At 41.0% G+C, this 24,212-nt stretch overlaps 1 protein-coding gene across 2 annotated transcripts in view; it reads left to right on the forward strand.

Annotated features, from left to right (window-relative positions):
- The first annotated feature begins 779 nt into the window (after nt 1-779).
- LOC113406342 (probable ubiquitin carboxyl-terminal hydrolase FAF-X) overlaps nt 780-24,212 on the forward strand; it is a 183,448-nt gene continuing 160,015 nt past the window's right edge. For both annotated transcript variants that reach the window (XM_026650666.1, XM_026650667.1), the window contains exons 1-5: nt 780-1,028; nt 7,213-7,358; nt 7,661-7,740; nt 12,754-12,866; nt 13,658-13,876. In XM_026650666.1, coding sequence (XP_026506451.1) covers nt 933-1,028; nt 7,213-7,358; nt 7,661-7,740; nt 12,754-12,866; nt 13,658-13,876 — 654 coding nt within the window. In that variant the 5' untranslated portion in view covers nt 780-932. The remainder of the gene's footprint in view (nt 1,029-7,212; nt 7,359-7,660; nt 7,741-12,753; nt 12,867-13,657; nt 13,877-24,212) is intronic.

Consider the following 24,212-nt stretch of genomic DNA (forward strand, 5'->3'; position numbering starts at 1 on the left):
GTAAGCTTTAACTGTAGAAATTCAGAATGAGTGCATATAGAATGAGTTAAATAAGATGGCTGGAATTCAACAGTACAGCTAGGTAATCAATAGTAGAAAGCTGGTAAGAATTTTAAAATACAGTTGTCAAGGCTACAATTAACTTTTTGCTGCTGCGTAATAGATGAATGACTGGTATGGCTAATCAGAAAGGTAAAGAACAGTATAAAATAGTAAAAATGCAGAAATTGGAGGATTATTTGCAGTTAAAAACAAGCATAAGTAAAACTTATACAATGAGCATCAAATTACAGAAAATAACTTCAAATAAAAATATTCTTGTAATATATCAGCATATTTGGAATAGGCAAATAATAAAGAACTACTGGATCCCTTACTGGTGGTTTGGAGAGTTTTGGTTGAAGTTACTTTTGTGTCCATTTTTATGTAGGAGGAGGGTGATATTTGCTTTTCTTTTAGGATGCTCTTTTCACAATACACTCCTGCTTAAAAGATGGGCAGCTGCATTCTGAACAGATTTCAGTTTCTGAATAGTCTTGATGCTAATCCTCATATAGCTTTACATGTAGCATACAATAGTTATAGACTATTAGAAATGTCTTCTGCCAAGAATGAGTAAATGTTTAGTTATACTCACTGGCAAGGAGTATTATGCTATATGAAATAAGAGTAAGTTTTCTTACTTTAAAGTTGTATTTGACTTGATACTTTTGTTTCTTCATGGATGTGGATTTAAAATGTTTGTATATATTCTAATATTTTTATTTCTTTCAGGTTATGCAATGGTCTCTGCAAGATGGCTTGTTCTTGAGTTGGAGCTTTTTAAGGCAGACATATGCTGGTACTTCAACTTTATTAAGCGGACTATAATTTCTTCTCTCACGACAACTACATAAGCAGACAAAATTGCAAAGATCTGCCCTGTGTCGAGTATGACAGCCACGACCCGTGGCTCTCCAGTAGGAGGGAATGATAGCCAGGGCCAGGCTCCTGATGGACAGTCTCAGCCTCCCCTCCAACAGAATCAGGTATGATGCTAATGCTGTTAGTAAAGCTGCCTAGAAAGACAATAGTAGTTCTGCAGCATTACTTTTCCAGGTAATTCTTTCAAAATCTCCTTAGGGTATAATTTTATGTCTCGTTGAAGCTGGGTCAGGCCTAGTTTGTACTTTGGAAGTCTGTTGGTGAGTCACTGCTGAACAACTGCCTCAGTATAGTGATAGGCAACCCTGTACTGCAGAAGGTGCTGCCTTTAGATAAAATACCATATGGATGAAGTAACCTGCCCTTTCAAGTGTCTTTACTTTGGGCAAGAAGTCTGCTTACCAGGATGTCAGATGCTTCTTCAGAGCCACGTCTGATTCACCTACCTCAGATTTTGTGATGTCAGCTTGATACTCAGCACTCTGAAACACCTTTTTGACCGCCCTCCCTTGAGGAAGATATATACTTGTTTTTATTCACTAAAATTGATGCCTTAACGGCTGATACATCCACCAGAATGGTTTCAGAATTGGGGGCCTTCTGCATAAAAGAGCAGTGCTGTACCTTCTGTTTTGGTAAAGTAACATATAGGAGCGTCTTAAGCTTTATTCTGGAGATCAGCTTCATCTTTCGTAGTTCACAGGTAATAGTTCTCCTATCTTGCTTGAAGAAACTGTCTGCATGAAGAACGCTAGCATACCCTGGGTCTATTTATATTCCTTTCATTAAGCAGTTCTGCAAGTCCTGCACCCATTTTGTTAACTTACCTGTCATCTTAAAACGGATTGAACAATTCAAGTATACTGTATCAGGATGGTCCTTTTCCAAATGCTATAAGTTGAAAAGCATTGGCAGTTCACACCTTCTGTAGGATTTACAAGCTGAGGGTCCAGATATCTGCCAGAGTTGCATGTGGTAGGAGAGGGTTTCATGCTGTAGTCCTCTCATATCAGAGAATTGGGTTAAGTCCAATATATAGTTTAATGTAATTTTGCCCTCCCTGAATCTACACTGCTATAAAAACCCCCATTGTTAGCAGACCTGTTGATCTTAAGATGGAGAATAGAAAAAATTGATCCCTGTTTACCTGAAAAATTTCTTTTTCAGAGTAGTAAGGGTCAATGAATAACTTCCCCCTTTTCACAGTTTCAAACAACTTTAACAAATTTCAGAACTTTTTTCACTGGAATCTTTAAAAACAGTGGAAAAGTCTGTTACTAGTGCATTAAAGCTTTTTTGCAAACATTAAATTTGGTTCCAAATTTAAGTTGACAATATTCCTTTAATGACGAATAATTTAGGGCAAATGGGTCTTCAGTGATTCATGCATTGGTAATGAGTGTGGCCTTGTCTTCCTTAGATTTTTTTTTTCCTTAGTATTTCCCCACTGTTTCTACCATTAGAGTTGCTCTGGTAGTAAGAATGATAGGAAATTTTAAGAAAAGAGAGACTGGAGTAGACAAGGCAAGAGAGAGTCTCTCCTAATTTGGTTTCAATCTGACCCATGTCACTAGTGAGTAAAAATGATCTGACTACAAAACAGCTGTGAGTATGAAGTGTTCTTAGTGAAGAGAAATCCAGGTCAAAACCCACCTTCATAATTGCATCTTTGATGGTAGTCTCACCATACTGACCAAGGATTGCATCAAGTTTGAATTATCTTGTCACCTGTAGATGTGGTCATCTGCAACTTGGAGCAAATGAATAGGTCAATGTATAGAAACATATGCTACTGAACATACTTGTTAGACTTTAATGCCCAATTGTGGGGAATAAAAATACCACAAATGTAAATGATACAGAATTTTTCTTTAGCAAAGATGAGACTTTAAATAGTACAAGTGAGAACTAGATTTGAGTGTGGCAAAGAAGATAAATCAGGGTCTAAAATTCAGGAATAGCGAAGAGTGCTTCCTGTGTTGTTGGTCAAATGGGTATAGGTGACTAAAAGCATTTGAAACTAAAATCTGTCGCCTTGTGTCAGAATTGAAGTTATTAACACATAGGCTGACTTTGGTATGCAAATTTCACCATTGCAAATACTGAAGGGAATTGAAGGTTGCAATTTAACATGGCTAAGATTCTAAGTACTGTAAGTTACGTAATAAAATGGGGTTTAGAATGCTGATAGACATTAATGTGACATTCAGAAAGTTTATGCCCAGACAACTTAAGTTTTTGTGTAATGATTTTTTTCAAAACAAATAGAAATATTAAAATTATTTTCATTTATATTTGTTATTAGTTTGAAAACATCCCTGAAGTATTTGCAACCCAAACATTGTACTATTGTTCTAGTGCATGAAAATCTGATTGGCTCCGCTTAGTGGAAATGCAAAAAGTTAGCAACAAATATTTAAAAAAAAAAAAAAATTGATCTTAAAAAAAAAAAAAAAAAAAAAAAAAGAAAAAGAAATTTTTATTTTCAGTGATCCAAGATGGTACCAAGTTACACAGGAAAGAAAGATTGTTCTTTCACCTCCTCTTATGTTTCTGCACCTTCTGCTATATTGCCCTTTCTTTAGCTCTTTGGAGCAGGGACTGTCTCATTTTTATATAGCATGTTCAGTGCAGCAACTAGGGTTGCCAACCCTCCAGAATTGTCCTGGAATCTCCAGGAATTACAAATTGTCATATGATGAAACTTCCAGTAATACGTCCAACCAAAATTGGCAACCCTAATTTACAGGACCCTGGTGGTGATGGAGGCCTATGGGTACTACAGCAATGCAGATATTTTGAATAAAGGACAACTGCGTAGTTCAAATTTGAAGTAATGAAATCTTTACTATATTTTTTTGTTGATTGAATGAATTTTAAAATTAATTTGCTATTGGCATTATTGGAAGACTAAATTCTGATCTAAGCAAAGAGACTATATGAAACTACATTCATGCTGTATTAAAGTTGAAATTGTAATTGCGCAAGCGTTACGAAACCCTGAGTTAAAGGAAAACTGCAATGGAGTGTAAAAATATGCTAATTACTACATTTTAAGTTATTAAAACATTTATGCCTGAAATTAGGTCCCTCAGCCCATATTTAGGCATTAATTAAGAGTGCAAGTGATAGAACCGAGAGCTAGTTTGAAGAGGAATACAGTTCTTGGGAAGGATATCAACCCAAGCCTGGTCTCTCAGCTATTTAATACTTTTTGGGATCAGAAAAGCAGGGTGGATAAAAATCTATTTTTAAAAATAAATTAACTTTTACTGGATTTTTAAAAAATTAAACACATTTTTCTTTTACCGTATAAACCTGTGTAAAATTAAATTTGAAATTGACAAACTGAAGTTCTAAACTTACTATAATCTGTTAAAAATTTAAATGGAAAAAAAATGCTGCATCAATGAGCCCTTCCCAATTTTAATAAGTTAAAAGGTACTGCTTTTTCAGGTGTGTATATATACCGTTTTTGGGAAAACATCTTAAATTTTGTGGTCAACTCAAGCTATTTAAATGTTACAATGTTATATGCTGCATTAAGTATATTATTTTCAGTCTTTACAGTGGAGCGAATGCTGGTATTTTTTTTTTTTTTTCCAGATGTAAGTACTTTCTGTTTCTGTTGTGCAGAAAACCTTTCGCCTGTATTACTTTTGGTTTCAGTTTAGGTAGCAGGTGGAGAGAATATTTTCCTCATTTCTTCATTCAAAGTTGAAAAACAGTAGAAGAAACGGGAAAACATTCAGTCTATGAATAAAAAACAGATGGAAGAGGATGAGATCCAATTCTAAAACTCTGAAGGACAAGGACAGATTTTCAAAGGTCTTTAGACACTTAATGGTCTTTAGGCATTAATGATGACACAATCCATCTACTTTACTCCTGGGGGAATTCTGCGCCACTGCGCATGTGCAGTATTTATGTCCCCTGCCGATTTCTTTGCTTCCCCACAAAAAAATAACTTTTTGACTGGGAAGCAAAGGGAAGCCACGAGCAGTCATGTGACCCACCCCAGCAGTATGTTTCAGGTGCCCAGGGCAGCTGGCAGAGAGGTAAATCACTGTGGGGCAGGGGGCTCCTACCCTGTGCCGGGCTCAGCTGCCAGTCCCAGCTAGGCTGGGGAGGACGGGACTTCCTCTTCCCTTGCACGGCATCTGGGGCTGGGTCAGACCCAACCCCAGATTTCTCCCCCAGCTGCAGGAAGCTCTGCCAACTCTCTTCTCCCCCACCCCCCACCGCTTCCTGCACCCATTGCTCCTCAGCTGCAGGGGGAGGGATCCCTGTACAGGGAGCTGCTCCCCCATCTGCGCAACCCCAGTGCAGCCAGACCCTCCTGCCGAGCCTCAACTGCTCCCCCGAGAAACCCCGCTCCCCCTGCACCTGGACCATCCTGATGAGCCACCTGGATCCCCACCCCACCAACCCCCAACCAGCTGTACCTGGACCCCCACCCCACTCCTCCAGCATCTGGACCCCCCCCTGAGTTCCCCACACCCAGACTCCTCTGCCAAGCTCTATCACCACACATCCAGATCCCCCCCGCACCTGGATCCCCCACTGAGCTGCCGGCACCCAGAACCGCCTCAACCCACCCCTGGGTCCCCCACACTAAGCCTTTCCACACTTGGATCCTGCCTTGCTGAGCCTGCCTGCCCACACCTGGCACAGAGGGTCAAGGTCCTTGCGCTGTGTCAGCGTCCGGTGAAGCCTCACCGCTGAGTCCATGTCCTCGGGGGGGGGCGGGGAGTTGCATAGTGATCTCCCACCTCTGTGCAGCCAGTGGCCTCTGCTCCCCAATGCCGTGCTGGAGCCTCCACATTTATTTGACAAATAAAATTTGCAGAATTTTTAAATATTGTGCACAGAATTTTTATTTTTTTGGTGCAGAATTTTTATTTTTTGGCACAGAATGCTCTGAGGAGAAATCAACTCACGAAGTACAGTTAATACTTTTTGTTTAATAAATCAGTTTTAAATAAAAAATGATTTGATATTTTCTTAGCACATTTAAGGTAGTTTTATTTAACTAATAATTTTTAAAGTGCTGTTTCTTTGTGTTTTTAATTGAACATCAGTTTCCATCCAAATATATCTTGACATGATGAATTTGGAGTAAAAACGTTATCTGTTAAATAAGAAATGCGTCCCTCACCATTTTCTAACATACTGAAAAAATATAAAAATTAAGACTGTGACTAAATATGTTGAGCAATATAATTGTTTAAATAAATATCTATAAACATAATATGTGATCCTGGTTAGCAAAAATAAATACCAAATTTAGTGTAAAGGCTTTGTTTAGTTGCAGATCAACATGTTTAAATGGTAGTACCAACCAATTAGAATTAATCTCTTTTTAGGAGTATAACTAAAGTACACACGTAAAAACAAGATTAAAGTAGATTTAAATCATGATTAATATTGGTGGTTTGTAATATATTGGCAACTGCTGCGAGAAGGAAGGGAGGGAATGTTAAGTTCATATGTGCTCACTTTAGCAAGTAAACGTTGCTGCATTTTGGACAAGTAAAGAAATTGTTGCCTGCAGCTGGCAAACCGTAGAAGATGGAATAACAATAGTCATGTTAAAAGAAAATCAAGGCTTGGGTGGCAGTTACCGGATTCCCACAAGAGTGAGCAGGGGTATAACCAACACCAAACAGGTTATATAAATAGAAATCTTTAGTATGTGGTTCTTCATGATCAGAGGAAGACCTGTGTACTCAGTGTGTAATTTGTCTTATCAGCTATCTGTGATCCACACAACCAGAGCATAGAATTCGTAGTGGCAGTGCTTACCAACCATCACTGATTCAGTCTCGTTTCAGTATGAGCAAGCTATCTTGGCTGGATTCAATACAATCTAGTTGCCACGCACCAAGTCAACATTCCCCTTCAGGGAGGCTCTTGACTAGTCCACTAAGAACAAAATCAATGGCCAACTTTGTTTCAAATGATACCGTTGTCCATCTTCCAGGAAACTAGCTTTGTTTTTAGACTACTTGAATATTAAAGAAAATATTTAATTGGACTAATAAATAATTTTAGTTAAGAAATTCTGAAAGCTTTAAATAGTCATATTTAGTGTTTTTGTCTTTTTTCGTGATTTTTTTTTTTACATTTTATTGACGTTCTCTGTTTGCTTTCAAAATTCAAATGAAATTTAAAGGGAAAAAAGGAAGCCAAGAGTAAATGATGTACATCTACTACAGTATCTGAGAAATAGGATGAATACTGTGCATACAATATTTAATTTAAATCCTTGAAATGTTTTTAATTCAGACTTCTTCACCTGATTCTTCTAATGAGAATTCCCCAGCTACCCCTCCTGATGAGCAGGGTCAAGGGGATGCCCCACCCCAACTTGAGGATGAGGAGCCCGCATTTCCACACACAGATCTGGCAAAGTTGGATGACATGATCAACAGGTACTTTAAGATTGATGCACTCTTCCTAATCATGTGGGTTATAGGTAAAATCTCTTAACATTGCCATCAAAATTTCTGGGACTTTCTTTGTGTTCATGCATTAGATTGCATATTTGCGGATGGGAGGGAAATAAGAAAAGAGATGGGGATTGGCAATTTTTTTCTAAAGTTGAGCCCTCTTTAGTGGGTTAAAAATAGATTTTACACTTTTATCCTAACCTAAGGGCATAATGAAGGGGAAGATATGTTTTAATTTCTTTTCAGAAACCTAATTAAAATGCAGTACTTTTTTAAAAATTCAGACCTCGATGGGTTGTTCCTGTGTTGCCGAAAGGGGAGTTAGAAGTTCTTCTAGAAGCTGCTATTGATCTTAGTAAAAAAGGTAAGTTGAAAATACAATGAATGGTTGCTAGAGGAATGTGTAAATCTGGCTCCTTAAAGGTCCTCCGTATTCCTGTTGGAGCTTTATTTCTTTAATAAATTGAGATTCAAGATTCCCAAAACCTGGACTAGCATGAAAAGCTGCATAGATCTTTTGAAAACAGCATAGCTGAGTTTTCTGCCTTGACACAAGCACTGGGGAACACTGAGTCCACAGCTATAAAATAAGTATTATTGGTCCTTTCCCACTTGTTTTCTGTATTTTTACTTGCATATCAGACCTGAGCACGTCTGTTTTCGTGACAAATTCTTATATTTTAACTTTGAGGTTTAATTTTTTTCCTCAGAAAATTTTTGAGAAATACCTTGCTAAAAACATTTCTTCAAAATCTACATTTAGACACTTTAGATAATATTAGAAAATAAGATTTAGAACAATTAGAAACTGTGACCCGGAACATTTAGAATCATATAGTTAGATGTTGTTTGTCTTGTCTAACTTATTTGGGTCTAGGACAGTTCCCCTCAAGATTGTGTTCTTTGTGTTCAACATGTTGTTAGGTCAGAGTGACAAATGTCTCTTACATGCTTCTCCCGGCCTTTTCAAAGTAATCTTTCCAGGCCGTATAGATGAGAACTCTGTAAAGTCACAGAGAAAGTAGTTGGTGAATTAAGGTGCCTTAGAGGAAGAATAGTATTGTTTTAAATATATTTTTATTGAAATATAAAATTGCCTGTTCTTTACCCTGGGGTAGTTGGACTAGGAGGAACTGACCTCACTGATAAATATTTACTCCTAGAATTGCCAAGGAGTAAAGGTTGTTGTCAGCAGGCAGTTCTGGCCTGCAGGAATTATTTTGTATGTGTGTTAGTCATCTGTTTTGAAGCCCCTGCTGGAGAAAAATTGTATTAATCCAAAAATATCTAGAGTATGTCTACACCACGATAAAAATCCCTTGACACTGAGTCTCAAAGCCTGGGTTAACTGATTTGGGCTTGGGTTGCGAGGCAAAAAATTGCAGTGTACATGTTTGGGTTCAAGAATGGGCTCTGAGGCACTCCCAATTCACAGGGTCTCAGAGCCTGGGTTGCAGCCTGAACCCAAACTTCTACACTACAGTTTTATAACCCTGCAGCCTGACCCCCTGGGAGCCCGAATCAGCAGACCCAGGTCCAGCCGTGGCCATGTGGTGAGTCTTTTATTGCAGTGTAGACCAAAGGTAGGATATGATGCACACGTCTTATTGTGCAGTTGATATGTTCTCTGGGACTGCAGTTGCCATTGACTTTTGGTAGACGTGTGTGCCTGGCTGAAATCTTCAAGTGAGCATAGAAGATCTCTCAAGAGGTCACGTTTGTTCAATGACAATACAAATGCTACCTTTCAAAAAATTTGACAGATGCAGCTAGCTACATCTCTGGGTCTGCTGCTGCAGCATGCTGGTAGGAAGAAATCCTCTGGTTTGTAGTTTGAGGAGAAGTTTTTGGACGCTGGCAGCAGCTATGTCTGCCTTTAAAAAAATCACAACACCATCAGTAGTGTAGCAAATAAACAAATATAGACAGACAGCTTCTTCAGCTGCTCTACAGACAACACCTACACACTCCACCACAAGGTAACAAATTTGACAATCCGTTTGGGAACTCTTTTTCACACACCTCCCCCTACCCTTCTGAAGAAGATCTGCAAAGCTGCAATTTGGAGCTCCATTTATATAATCTGTTCTAAGCACCACTATTGCTGAATTTAGCATTTAGTTCTAATATCAGTTTTAGGCATATGTTCTACAGTTGCTTTTCATTACCACTTGTTATTCCACCCCTGGGGTTTATGCTGCAGGTTACTTTCCCACAAGTGAAAAGAGAGGTTACCAGAAACTGTTGTTAAGTGTGTTGCGTATATGTGCACACTTCCTATCTTTCCCCACTCATTGAAGTAATGGAGGATGGCTGAGACTTTTGTCCCTTTTATAACTCTGAACAGTCAGATTTATGAGTGAGGTGCTTACCTGTTCTGAAGTGGGGCACTCTTTTGCTAAATGGTCCTGAACTTCGAAAGTGTGGAAATACAGGGGCAATATACTCCAAGAATGATGATTATTATTATGTAACCTTTCTGTTAATCTGCGGGAAATGTATGTCTTCTTCAGTAAGATTATGTGAGTTTAGGTACCTTACCACCCATATGTGGATTTATTCTTTAAATCCAAATGGTATCTGCTGGAATGGATACAGAGAGGATGAGGACTGGAAGAAGGGATTGAAATTGAAAGATAACTGTGATCCTAATATTGTCATTGACGTAATTTTGCATTGAGATCTGTGGCTCACCAGAACTTTAGAGCAGAGGAACCAAATATGTTTTGGAAGCCCACTAGATTATTATACCACAAAACTATTTTTGTTGCATGTTTTTTGAGAAACAGCGTGGCCTAGTGGATAGAGCATTGGACTGAGATTCAAGACCTGAGTTCCATTTCTGACTCAGCCACTGTCCTGTTGTGTGACCATGGGCCAGTCACTTCATCCCTCCATCTGAGTCCTTATCTATAAAGTGACTTTGAGAACTACTGACGAAGAGTGCTATATAAAATAAGGTGGTTATATTGGTATTATTATCTCCTGCTAATTTGGGGGAAACATAGGAGGAGGAGGACTGGACCATTTAAATACTTCGTGGTACTGGCAGTCTGATGGTACTATTCACTCTATTTTTAATCTTTTAGAAAACTATTTTTCAGGCAGACAATATAGTCTTAGTTTAAAGAGGCACTCTGGTGGTTGTCTGAGGTTTTTCTGAGATTGGAGAAGCAACCTATTGAAAGAATGGTACCTGTCAACTCATTATTAAATAACTATAAAATAACTAAAACTAGGGACAGTATTTTTGAATAGTGGCAGCTACTCCAAAAAATTAAATGTTAATAATTGAGCTATATAGCATATATTACAATAAAAAAATTATGCCTGGCTCTTATGCTCTGCTTCCCCCACAAAACCCCTGCTACAGTTGGTCTGACAGCTGCCGGGTGTTCCCATTATGGGGGTGTGCTGTCTCAGCTCATGATTTTGTAGTATGGGCCTGGTTCTTTATAGTGTTTAGTTGTTTTTTCATGTTGCTAAAATTTTCCCGAGCGGTGCAAGCAAGAGGAAAGGAAATGTCAAGTTTTAAGAACTTATAACTCAACCCTTTATTTCTGCTGAATTTCAAAGACCTGCTGCAGTGGAGGTGTTAGTTTCTCACAAAAGATCACAAGAATTAAAGAATGTTTTATAATGGAAGGTATTAGGCAACTCAAATATAGGAGTTACTGCCAGCTCCCTGAATTTAGCTCTCTTTCTGGGTGGCTCTTTGAATCTCTGTTGAATTGTGGGGGAGGGAAATTCCTGTTCCCAAGCTTGTATCTTCTCGGTTACTCTTTTGAAGCCACATGTCTTGATCATTATTCATCTAGACTGACTAGAACAGGAATTATTTATTTTCTGGGTTCCCAGTATTGCCCGTGGTTGGTTGGTCACTGTTTTCTGAGGCTGGGCATGTTATATTGCATAAGGAGTGTGATTCCAGGACTGAAAATGAAACGTGTCCTGCACAATAACAGTGCAGGATACAGCCTCTAGGCTATTAATGTAATAGTTTATATTTGCGTAATTCCTCTTTTCATGGATTTGTAGATAAAGCCATAAGGGACCATTGTGATCATCTAGTCTGACCTCTTGTATAATACAGGCCATTGATTTCCCTGAATGAATTTGTTTGAACTCATTTTCTGAAAACTGTTGTATTCAATGTATATGTGACTCAGTATATTGAAAATATATTTTCTTTTCTGTCCCCAGAATTGAGTTATTTTAAATGAAAAATGAACTTTAAAGAGATAATGTCAACTTAAAAATCACATTTGTGTGTGAAAATTTGGGGTCTACTGTTTCAAGTAACCCTGAAAGCTAATACAACTGAAAGAGTGCAGTATTTTTTAATTTTGTATATGGCCAATTTCACTGTTTTTGTTGGTCAGTTTCACTTTCTGTCTCCTTCATTAGCATAGCTCTTAGGTACTGCTTTGGAGTCCCCCCCCCCCCCCCGCATGAAATCCAAAGTTTTGATACAGTTGCATGACTCAAGGATGTGGGGCCCTAGGGATGGGCATTTAGTGTCTATGTTGTAAATATGGCCCTGCTTATGTACCCTGCAAGCTGGTTTTTACCACTAACAACAAACTGAAGAGACAAAAGGCAAGTGTGTACAAAACGAAAGAAGGAGTGGAAGGGGTGTGGTTTTGTATTCTTGATTTGTCATGCTCAAAAGACTGTTTAAGTCTCAAGGGAGCAGAAAACATTTACAATTTTTAAAGCACTTTAAATATAGGACCTACTATTTAAAAGGCTGTTCTATCAAAAATTATTTTTTGGAATTAATCAGTTTCACCAAATTAAAGTTTACATTGTAATTTAAATAAAACTTTGAAACTGAAATGTTAAGTGAAATTTGATGGGAGAAGGGAAAATTAATTGGTAATTTTAATGTCTAGTTACTGAATTTTGATGCTTTCTGACCTTAGAACGCTGTTCCTTTTTTAGTTTGCATGGCTATATTCCTTTTATTAGGAAATATCTACAACTGAGAAACTCTTCAATGTATATTGAAATTGTTCGAATATTAAGAGCTGAGATCTAAAAATAGGGAGAAAGCAGTCTAGTGGTTAGAGTAGGGGACTGGGAGTTGGAGCTGCTGTATTTCATTTTTAGTTCTGCTACTGATTCACTATCTATCCAGTAGGAAAATCACCAAACCCTTTCCCCCCCCATGCCTGTTTACCAGTCTATAAAAGGAGCTTGATAATAGCTACCCTGCTCAATGTTTTAAATCTTCATTTTTGTAAAGCACTTTGAAATCCGTGGATATGAAAAGTGTAAGTCCAAAATATGGCTATTTTTAATGTTAAGTGAGCATTGTAGACAACCAGTAAAATGGAATATATTAACTGATCTTTCCCTTTTCTCTTTTAAACAGGCCTTGATGTTAAAAGTGAAGCATGTCAGAGATTTTTTCGAGATGGGCTAACAATATCTTTCACAAAAATCCTTACAGATGAGGCGGTGAGCGGCTGGAAGTTTGAGATTCATGTAAGTTTGTATTGTATTTTATGAAAAGCAAATAAGTTTAAACAGTGATGGAGCTGCAGAGGCCATCTGCTTATTTGCAGCCATGAACAATTTTTGAAAATCAGTTTCCTTCTGCCAGTTCTTCACAACTCCATGACTTATGGGAAATACATTTCCTCCTTCCTTCCCTTCACTCCTCACAGCTTCATGGTCTGACCTGTAGGGGGAGAGAGATTGGGTTAGTAGGAGATCACATTTGAGCTAGGAAGAAGTTTGGGTTGAAAAGAAATCAAACTTAGGGCCTGGTATGATGGGGTATCAAGGCCCCCTTCCTGTGTTTATCAGTGCAACCCCTTGTTGGGCTCCTGGTTATATAGTTCAGGTGCATGGAGCTATGTCTTTATATTTTGGTAAACGCTTTAGAAACTTGCTGATTTGTGCATGCTCATTAACAACTTCTTAAACACTAAAATTTTCCTCTCATTAAGGACTAGCCAAATTTGAGGTTGTGGAGTTACTGGTGAGTAAATAAGTCTGGAAAAAAATTGAAGTAGAAAAAATATGTATTTCTCCTACCACTGATAACTCAAACACTGAGAAGATTAGCTCAGATTTTTGTTTAACCCCCTCCCCAATTATGAAAATAGGCATGAAAGCTTCAGCTCAGACAACTTTTTTTGAGAAAGCAAAGGACAAAGGTTTTATAAAGAAAGCAATTTTGTAACTTTGCTTCTGTGAATGCAGTAATACAGTTTGTAATTTGTTACATTTCAGTCATCTGCCAAAACTGTTAAATATCTTTTTCTTAATAGAGGTGTATTATTAACAACACTCACCGTCTAGTAGAGCTATGTGTGGCCAAGCTGTCCCAAGATTGGTTTCCTCTTCTTGAACTTCTTGCAATGGCCTTAAACCCTCATTGCAAATTTCATCTCTACAATGGTACACGTCCCTCTGAAACAGTTCCTGCGGGAGTTCAACTGGCTGAAGATGAACTTTACGCCCGTCCTCCTGACCCACGATCACCAAAGGTAAATTGATTTTTTTTAAACTAAAATCCTAAAACCTTAAAACTAAAGTCCATATTAATATTTGTAATTAAACAAAATCACTCCGTATCCAATTAGAAAAATCATTTAGGAGGAAAGAAGCCACATAAGACTTTCTGCTTTTTGTTTTGATATTTGATTGTCTTGTGACTGTAAGAACTTCTCCAATATTTTTCCCTTCTTTCTCACTTATTTAATCTTTGCTCCACAATCAGGGTCCCATGGTGATGTACCCACCAGTGATCAGTGCCGGCATAACTGTATTTGAAATGTCCGTTCCACTGCTTTAGTTGGCCAGAAGTCATTGCTAGAGTGACTGGATTTTCTTTTTCATACCACTTTGATTTTGTAGGTGTAACATGGTTGTAAAGATGCATCATCTGGTTAAAAATCATATTGTCAAAAACAGAGTTATTCTTTGAGTGACGTCTACACATTCGTGTTCTTTGGATGTGGTAATGGTGCAGCTTGGACCAGTGGTGCCATCTAGTAGTGCCCATTGGAATCCTCTCATGCCTCTACCCCAGGGGTGGGCAAACTTTTTGGCCTGAGGGCCACATTGGGTTTCCGAAATTGTATGGAGGGCCGGTTAGGGGAGGCTGTGCCTCCCCGAACAGCCAGGCATGGCCTGGCCCCTGCCCCCATCCACCCCCCCCCACCCCCCCGCTTCTCGCCCCCCCCGGGACCCTTGCCCCATCCACGCCCCCCGTCCCCTGACCGCCCCTGGAATCCCTGCCCCTGACTGCCTCCCACCACCCCATCCAACCTCCCCTCTCTTTCCTGACTGCCCCCCTCCCTGGACCCCTGCCCCCATTCAACCCCCCCTATTCTCCACCCTCTGACTGCCCCGACCCCTATCCACACCCCTGCCCCCTGACCACCACCCCAAACTTCCCTGCCCTCTATCTATCGCCCCCCCAGCTCCCTGCCCCCTTACCCCATTGCCCAGAGCACCGGTGGCTGGCGGCGGTACAGACGCGCTGCGCAGAACACCAGGACAGGCAGCCGTGTCGCCCGGCTGGAGCCAGCCACGCCACCGCGCAGCACAGAGCACTGGGTCAGGCTGTGGCTCTGCAGCTGCGCTGCCCGGCAAGAGCTCACAGCCCTGCTGCCCAGAACATTGCGCCGGTGGCGCAGTGAGCTGAGGCTGCAGGGGAGGGGGGGGAATGGGGAACAGCAGGGGAGGGGCATCTTCTCCAACAGTTATCCCATTCAAATTAACACACTCACCTCCCAATCTCCTTTACCAGTCCTCTTCAGAGATTTTTCTCACAAGAACTTGCTAACATGTAGCTCATTCATTAGTAGAGTCAGGTGCCATAAAGGAAGTTCCTAAAGAGTTTCATGGGAAGGGATTTTATTTCATGTATTTTCTGATCTCAAAGAATTATAGATGTCTCCCAACCCCTTTCAGATCTTTGGAAGCTAACTCTTTCATCAGAAAGTTCAAATTCCTCATCCTACCTCTGATCATCCTTTCCTTATCCACCCACGCTTGGTTTGGGACCTCTTGATTTAGAGGGTACCTATTCTCATATCTCAGATCTTCACATCGAAAATACCTACAGTTGGTTATGGGAAAACATCATCACCAATACAAAGATGTTCTGTTTGGCATGTCTACTGCACCCTGCGTGTTCACAAAGTGCCTGTCAATGGCAGCAGCACATTTGCGATGTAGGGGCATCCACGTCTACTTGTTCGGATGATTGGCTCATTAGGATATCCTCATAGAAGGATCTAGCAAAAGATATGACACAGTCATGACTCTATTCCAAACACTGGTGTTCAAGATCGTGGAAGACACACCTTCCAATCCAGATTATAGTTTTTATTAGGGCTGTTATGGACTCTCAAAAATACAGTTTTTCTTCCAGACGAAAGATATTTAAAAATCCTTATAGCAATAGAAGTACTACAGGAAAACTCATTTCAAACAGTGTTCTTCCTTAGTTTGATGGGCATTATGATTTCAGTGACATATGTAACTCCATAAGCTCATTTAAAGATGAGGCTTCTACAGCATTGGCTAGCAAGATGCTATATATGCCAATATAGGCAACATATTTATGAATTTGACACTACCTAGGGTGTGTCCCTAATCCTTATATGGTGGACTGCACATCACAGTGTCCTCAAAGGAGTTGCATTCAACAACCCAGCTCTGTCTTTCATAGCCACCTCTGACTCTTTCAGTCTGGAGTGTGGAACTGATTGAAATAATTTAAGAATCAGTCACTGTAGTTTACGGGAGAAAAAGCTCCATATCAACATGTTATAATTAGGAAATCAGAGCCCAACATGTTGCTCTTTTCTCCCTCATCTACTTCGCAGAATAGTTCAAGTAGTTACTGACAATAGTACAGTGATATTTCACATGAAGAAGCAGGGGGAGCACATTCCAGCTAGCTGTGCGAAGAGGCCAAAATTATCTGTGAGTGGTGAATAATACACCAGATTTATCCTGTTGCTGTCCACCTTACAGACAAGGACAATATACTGTCAGATCAACTCAGCAGAGACTTGCTCAATTAGCATGAGTTGGTCACTCAGGAACATCTCCTTGTGTGGAGCTATCCAGAGAAAGTCTTATTTACAACAAAATACAACTCCAAATATCCAATATCTGGTTTTGCTCCAGAGTAGGAGCAGACAACCAGTCTATCTCAAACGTTTCTTGTAAACTAGAGTGGAGAATGCATTGTAGTTCTTCTCTCCCCGTCCCTCTTTTTCCAAATTCATCTAATTCTAAAAATGATGCACACAATATTTTAAAATTCCACAAAATTCTGCACATTTTATTTGTCAAAATAACACAATATAATCACTCTGGTTTCAATTATTTCAGTAATTTATTTAAACTACAATACACTGGATAGAGAATGGGAGTAGAGCGCAAACCCCCTTGCCTAATAGTAATGTAGCTAGGTTTCACCCTTTATTTTGAGTTTAGTCAACAAATATATGCAGTCATATGCTCAGTGTTACAATATAGGCAAGTGAGGGCAGGTGAATCAAACACACAATTTATATTGGCATCTCCAGAAAGGTCAGCAGCAAACAGTTCATGGAGTACATTTTGATAGGAAATTTTTTCAGTCCAAAAATGTAGACCAGTCCTAATCACTAAAGCACCAGAAGCATTTATAAAGCCATACTGTCTTTTATACCACTCTGACAATGTAAAGGAGCCTTAAAACTTTTACACCTATTTTATACTTCTGGGGGAATTCACAAAGAGAGTGGAAATAATTCACTAAGCAGACAGGCTCCTACATTCTGCTTTGTGTGAGGGGACAGAGCCTGCCCCACACCTACCTCCTCAGAAACACCCCGAAGCCCTGCCTCTCCACGCCAGTGCTGCAATAGCGAGTGAGAGGGACAGTCTCAGTCTCTCTCTCACACATGGACCCCCTTCCCGGTGGTGATTTACATCTCTACTGGCTGCTCCGGGCACCCAAACCAACCTGCCTGCGCTGCCAGGGAGGGGCGTGTGACTGCTCTTACAGCTTCCCTTTCCTTCCCTGCCAGAAGTAATTTTTCTGCGGAGAAGCATGACCGCATGTGCAGTGATGCAGAATTCCCCCAGGAGTATATACTACAACTATCACAGAACAATTTACTGTTTCTTCCTGAATTCCAGAATTACTGACTCAGCAGAGAGGTCAAATTTGTCATCTGGATCCATGCTATCTCCGCTTGACAGCATGGGCCATATGACTTTGACAGAGTTAGAACTGTCCTGTTAAGTAAAAGTACACGAGAGTCTGTTAAATTTTAGGAAGTCATCTCACCTGTTATGATAACAAGTGGAAAAGATTATTTTTGTGGGCAACCAGGAATACCACAAACCTAGCTTCAGTTAGTATTCAGTTTATACATATTTGATTTGAAATCTTTGATACTCAAGAAGAAAGATGGTCCACTGATTAGGGCATTAGCTTAGGACCTGAGAGAGACAGGTTCAATTCCCTGCTCTTTTGCAAACTTTCTGTGTGAGCTTGGGTGGGTCATTTAATCTGTCTGTTACCGATCTGTAAAATGTGGATAATAGTAATTCCTCACCTGACAGTGGTGGCGTAAGAATGAATACAGTAAAAGATTGTGAGACTGTAAGGGTGCGTCTGCACTATGGGGTCTATATTGGTATAGCTATTGCACTGTAATTATGTCATCATAACCCCATAAAATAGATGCAGCCTACACTGATGGAAGGGGTTTTTCTATTGTTATAGGAATGCCACCTCCCCGAGTGACAGCTGTTAGGTTGACGGAAGCATTCTTTTATTGACCTATTTGCATCTACACTGGGGGCTAGGTTGGCATAGCTATGGTGTGCATTCTTCAGACTCCTGACGGACCATAGCTATGTTGACCTAAATTTAAGTGCAGACCAGGCCTTACATACTATGGTAATGGGGTCCATATAAGTATGTAAAATAGAATGGACTCTTCATGTTGTTGGTAAAAGTACATTTTGCAGCCGTCTTGGCTCATCACTGCTCCATCAGGCAAAAGACTGTATTCACCTATGCTACAGTAAAGTTTCTTGAAGGGGGTTAATGAAGTTTAGAGAACCTCCACCTACATGAGACCTCAATTTAGTACTTATTCAGCTCACAAAACTGCCTTTGAGCCCATGAGAGAATGTTCCTTGTTTCATTATTCAGTTAAGACCGCTTTTAGTGTACCTATCATATCCGGTAAGAGAGTGAGCTTTCACAACTTCCCTCCATTTTTTTTACAGCCTTTCACAAAGATAAAGTGGTTCTTCATCCACATCCAAAATTTGTCCCTACTGTAGTAACAATTTCATTTCAACCAGTCCCTAAATAAAAAATACTTCTCGCTTACATAGCACTTTTCAGCTGTAGATCTGTGTATTTTACAGATGGGGAAACTGAGGCAAAAAGGCCAATGGCAGAGCTGGGGCTAGAATCCTGGTCCCAAGAGTCCTAGTTCAGTGCTCTAGCCAATAGGCCACATTGTCTGCCCATTAACTTGCCAGTGTTTTTCCTTAGGTCTAACTCAGGGGAAGTGAAGTCCTTACCTTGGATGCTAAGAGAACATTATTAGCCTTCCATTTAATAGATCTAAGGAAAAAAGGAAATCACCTGGACTATTTCTCTCTTATGGGGAGAGAATAAAAGCAATCACATCCTAATGCCTTTCTAAGTAGGTTAGACTCTATATTGAAGAATGTTATAAATGCACTGTTTTCGTTTTCCAAAAGGGCTGAGAGAGCACTCAAGTAGAGCAAAGGCCTTCTACAGGGCCTGCCTTAGACATATTCCCATATTAGAAATCTGTAGAGCTGCTCTTGGATCTGGAGTCATACTTTCACAAAACATTATTCCTTTGATTTGGCACAATTTGGTAAATCAATATTACAATTTTTATTTAACTAGGCCTCCTCATTCCATCAATCAAAGTACTGTCTGTCTAACTCCCAAGAGTTGGGAATGTGCAGAGGCCATTCAGAGAAGTGAAGGTTACTAATCTATAACTATTGTTCTTCGAGATGAGCCTCTGCCCATTCACACTCCTCACTTACCTTCCCCTCTTTCTCAGAGTCCCAATTACAACTTTGGATCTGAGGAGGCACTGGAAGGAACTGGGGTAGTTGGCCTGCCCCCTTTATGGCTGCTTCTTCTGAACATTGGGAGGTACAAGAGTGCTCCAAAGAGCACTGCTAATAGAAGTTTCCACTGGTCCAAGCTACACTGTTGGCACATCCCATGAATGTGGAGAAGCATCTCAAAGAATTCTGGTTGCAGGTGTATAACATTCATTTTTCCTTACTTTTGTTACTAGTAACACCATACATGATAGGTTTCAGAGTGGTAGCTGTGTTAGTCTGTATCAGCAAAAAGAACAAGGAGTCCTTGTGGCACCTTAGAGACTAACAAATGTATTTGAGCATAAGCTTTCGTGGGCTAAAACCTGCTTCATCAGATGCATGCAGTGGAAAATACAGTAGGAAGATAGATTATATCACACACACACACGCGCACGCACACACACCATGAAACAATGGGTGTTACCATACACACTATTCATAGATTCATAGATTCTAGGACTGGAAGGGACCTCGAGAGGTCATCGAGTCCAGTCCCCTGCCCGCATGGCAGGACCAAATACTGTCTAGACCATCCCTGATAGACATTTATCTAACCTACTCTTAAATATCTCCAGAGATGGAGATTCCACAACCTCCCTAGGCAATTTATTCCAGTGTTTAACCACCCTGACAGTTAGGAACTTTTTCCTAATGTCCAACCTAGACCTCCCTTGCTGCAGTTTAAGCCCATTGCTTCTTGTTCTATCCTCAGAGGCTAAGGTGAACAAGTTTTCTCCCTCCTCCTTATGACACCTTTTTAGATACCTGAAAACTGCTATCATGTCCCCTCTCAGTCTTCTCTTTTCCAAACTAAACAAACTCAATTCTTTCAGCCTTCCTTCATAGGTCATGTTCTCAAGACCTTTAATCATTCTTGTTGCTCTTCTCTGGACCCTTTCCAATTTCTCCACATCTTTCTTGAAATGCGGTGCCCAGAACTGGACACAATACTCCAGCTGAGGCCTAACCAGAGCAGAGTAGAGCGGAAGAATGACTTCTCGTGTCTTGCTCACAACACACCTGTTAATACATCCCAGAATCATGTTTGCTTTTTTTGCAACAGCATCACACTGTTGACTCATATTTAGCTTGTGGTCCACTATAACCCCTAGATCCCTTTCTGCCGTACTCCTTCCTAGACAGTCTCTTCCTATTCTGTATGTGTGAAACTGATTTTTTCTTCCTAAGTGGAGCACTTTGCATTTGTCTTTGTTAAACTTCATCCTGTTTAACTCAGACCATTTCTCCAATTTGTCCAGATCATTTTGAATTATGACCCTGTCCTCCAAAGCAGTTGCAATCCCTCCCAGTTTGGTATCATCCGCAAACTTAATAAGCGTACTTTCTATGCCAATATCTAAGTCGTTAATGAAGATATTGAACAGAGTCGGTGCCAAAACAGACCCCTGCGGAACCCCACTCATTATGCCTTTCCAGCAGGATTGGGAACCATTAATAACAGCTCTCTGAGTACAGTTATCCAGCCAGTTATGCACCCACCTTATAGTAGCCCCATCTAAATTGTATTTGCCTAGTTTGTCGATAAGAATATCATGCGAGACCGTATCAAATGCCTTACTAAAGTCTAGGTATACCACATCCACAGCTTCTCCCTTATCCACAAGACTCGTTATCCTATCGAAGAAAGCTATCAGATTGGTTTGACATGATTTGTTCTTTACAAATCCATGCTGGCTGTTCCCTATCACCTTACCACCTTCCAAGTGTTTGCAGATGATTTCCTTAATTACTTGCTCCATTATCTTCCCTGGCACAGAAGTTAAACTAACTGGTCTGTAGTTTCCTGGGTTGTTTTTATTTCCCTTTTTATAGATGGGCACTATATTTGCCCTTTTCCAGTCTTCTGGAATCTCTCCCGTCTCCCATGATTTTCCAAAGATAATAGCTAGAGGCTCAGATACCTCCTCTATTAGCTCCTTGAGTATTCTAGGATGCATTTCATCAGGCCCTGGTGACTTGCAGGCATCTAACTTTTCTAAGTGATTTTTAACTTGTTCTTTTTTTATTTTATCTGCTAAACCTACCGCCTTCCCATTAGCATTCACTATGTTAGGCATTCCTTCAGACTTCTCGGTGAAGACCGAAACAAAGAAGTCATTAAGCATCTCTGCCATTTCCAAGTTTCCTGTTACTGTTTCTCCCTCTTCACTAAGCAGTGGGCCTACCCTGTCTTTGGTCTTCCTCTTGCTTCTAATGTATTGATAAAAAGTCTTCTTGTTCCCCTTTATTCCCATAGGTAGTTTGAGCTCATTTTGTGCCTTTGCCTTTCTAATCTTGCCCCTGCATTCCTGTGTTGTTTGCCTATATTCATCCTTTGTAATCTGTCCTAGTTTCCATTTTTTATATGACTCCTTTTTATTTTTTAGATCATGCAAGATCTCGTGGTTAAGCCAAGGTGGTCTTTTGCCACATTTTCTATCTTTCCTAACCAGCGGAATAGCTTGCTTTTGGGCCCTTAATAGTGTCCCTTTGAAAAACTGCCAACTCTCCTCAGTTGTTTTTCCCCTCAGTCTTGATTCCCATGGGACCTTACCTATCAGCTCTCTGAGCTTACCAAAATCCGCCTTCCTGAAATCCATTGTCTCTATTTTGCTGTTCTCCCTTCTACCCTTCCTTAGAATTGCAAACTCTATGATTTCATGATCACTTTCTCCCAAGCTGCCTTCTACTTTCAAATTCTCAACGAGTTCCTCCCTATTTGTTAAAATCAAGTCTAGAACAGCTTCCCCCCTAGTAGCTTTTTCAACCTTCTGAAATAAAAAGTTGTCTGCAATGCAGTCCAAGAATTTGTTGGATAGTCTGTGCCCCGCTGTGTTATTTTCCCAACATATATCCGGATAGTTGAAGTCCCCCATCACCACCAAATCTTGGGCTTTGGATGATTTTGTTAGTTGTTTAAAAAAAGCCTCATCCACCTCTTCCACCTGGTTAGGTGGCCTGTAGTAGACTCCTAGCATGACATCACCCTTGTTTTTTACCCCTTTTAGCCTAACCCAGAGACTCTCAACACTTCCATCTCCTATGTCCATCTCTACCTCAGTCCAAGTGTGTACATTTTTAATATATAAGGCAACACCTCCTCCCTTTCTCCCCTGTCTATCCTTCCTGAGCAAGCTGTATCCATCCACACCAACATTCCAATCATGTGTATTATCCCACCAAGTTTCAGTGATGCCAACAATGTCATAGTTGTATTTATTTATTAGCACTTCCAGTTCTTCCTGCTTATTACCCATACTTCTCGCATTTGTATATAGGCATCTAAGATACGGGTTTGATCTTTCCTCCCAGTTTTGTCCTGACCCTCCTTTCTCTCTGCCAATATAGCCCACACTCCCTCTCGTTTCCGACCCTTCTCCCAGGTCTCCATGTTCCCCACTTACCTGCGGGCTTTGCTCACCTGTCCCCGTCGGACCTAGTTTAAAGCCCTCCTCACTAGGTTAGCCAGTCTGTGTCCAAATAGGGTCTTTCCCCTCCTCGAAAGGTGAACGCCATCTCTGCCTAGCAGTCCTTCCTCAAATAGCATCCCGTGGTCTAGGAAGCCAAAGCCTTCCTGGCGACACCGTCTTCGCAGCCAGGCATTCACCTCCATGATGCATCTGTCTCTGCCCGGGCCCCTACCTTTGACAGGAAGATTCGAAGAGAATACCACCTGCGCTCCAAACTCCTTCACCCGTACTCCCAGAGCCTTGTAGTCACTCTTGATCCGCTCAGTGTCACACCGCGCAGTATCATTTGTGCCCACATGGATGAGTAGCATGGGGTAGTAGTCAGAGGGCTGGATAATCCTCGACAATGCCTCCGTAACGTCTCGGATACGGGCTCCCGGTAGGCAGCATACCTCCCGAGATGAAATGTCAGGGCGACAGATGGGCGCCTCCGTCCCCCTCAGCAGAGAGTCTCCGACCACCACTACCCTACGTTTCCTATTCGCAGTGGTGGCAGCAGACCTCCCAGCCTTAGGGGTACGAGGCTTCTCCTCCTTTACTGTAGGGGGTGATGCCTTCTTTCCTGTATCAAGAAGAGCATAACGGTTACCTATTACCACAGCGGGAGGGTTCGGAGCAGGGGTGGAGCACTGCCTGCTGCCAGAAGTAACCAGCTGCCAGTGTCCACCCTGAGCCATCTCCTCCTCCACCAGTGGTGTATCAGCAGTCCTGTGTACTGGGACAGCTACCTCAGCTGTCTCCACATGGACACTGTCCAGGAATTGCTCGTGGATTCGGATGCTTCTCAACCTAGCCACCTCCTCCTGTAGCTCTCCCACCTGCTGCCTGAGAGATTCCACCAGCAGGCACCTTTCACATTGGATGGTCCCCCCAGCCTGGATATCAGTAAGTGGAAATTGCAAGTTACAGTCTCTGCAAAACCACACCAGGATCTGGGTAGAAGCATCCATGCTCAGGCGCTCTGTCTGGCTACAGGCGCAGGTGGAGGAGACAGAAGCAGTGCTGGCACAGGTGTTGCGGGTCTTCCTAACCATCGTAAGCCTCCCTCTGTCAAACTCCCGTCTGCAGCCCCCTGTCCGCTGAAAGGGTTGTTTAAGCAAGAAGTTTAAAGTTTTAAGGGGAATAAAGGGAAAACAGATAGAACCGGCAAGGGACCCTCGCTGCCTTCCAAACTCCCTTGTGAAACTCCCTGTTAGCAGCCCCTGTTCGCAAAAGCTCCCTGGTCGCT

The sequence above is a fragment of the Terrapene carolina genome, unplaced genomic scaffold, assembly GCF_002925995.2.
Source record: "Terrapene carolina triunguis isolate 2854851 unplaced genomic scaffold, T_m_triunguis-2.0 Scaffold26, whole genome shotgun sequence".
NCBI lineage: Eukaryota > Metazoa > Chordata > Testudines > Emydidae > Terrapene > Terrapene triunguis.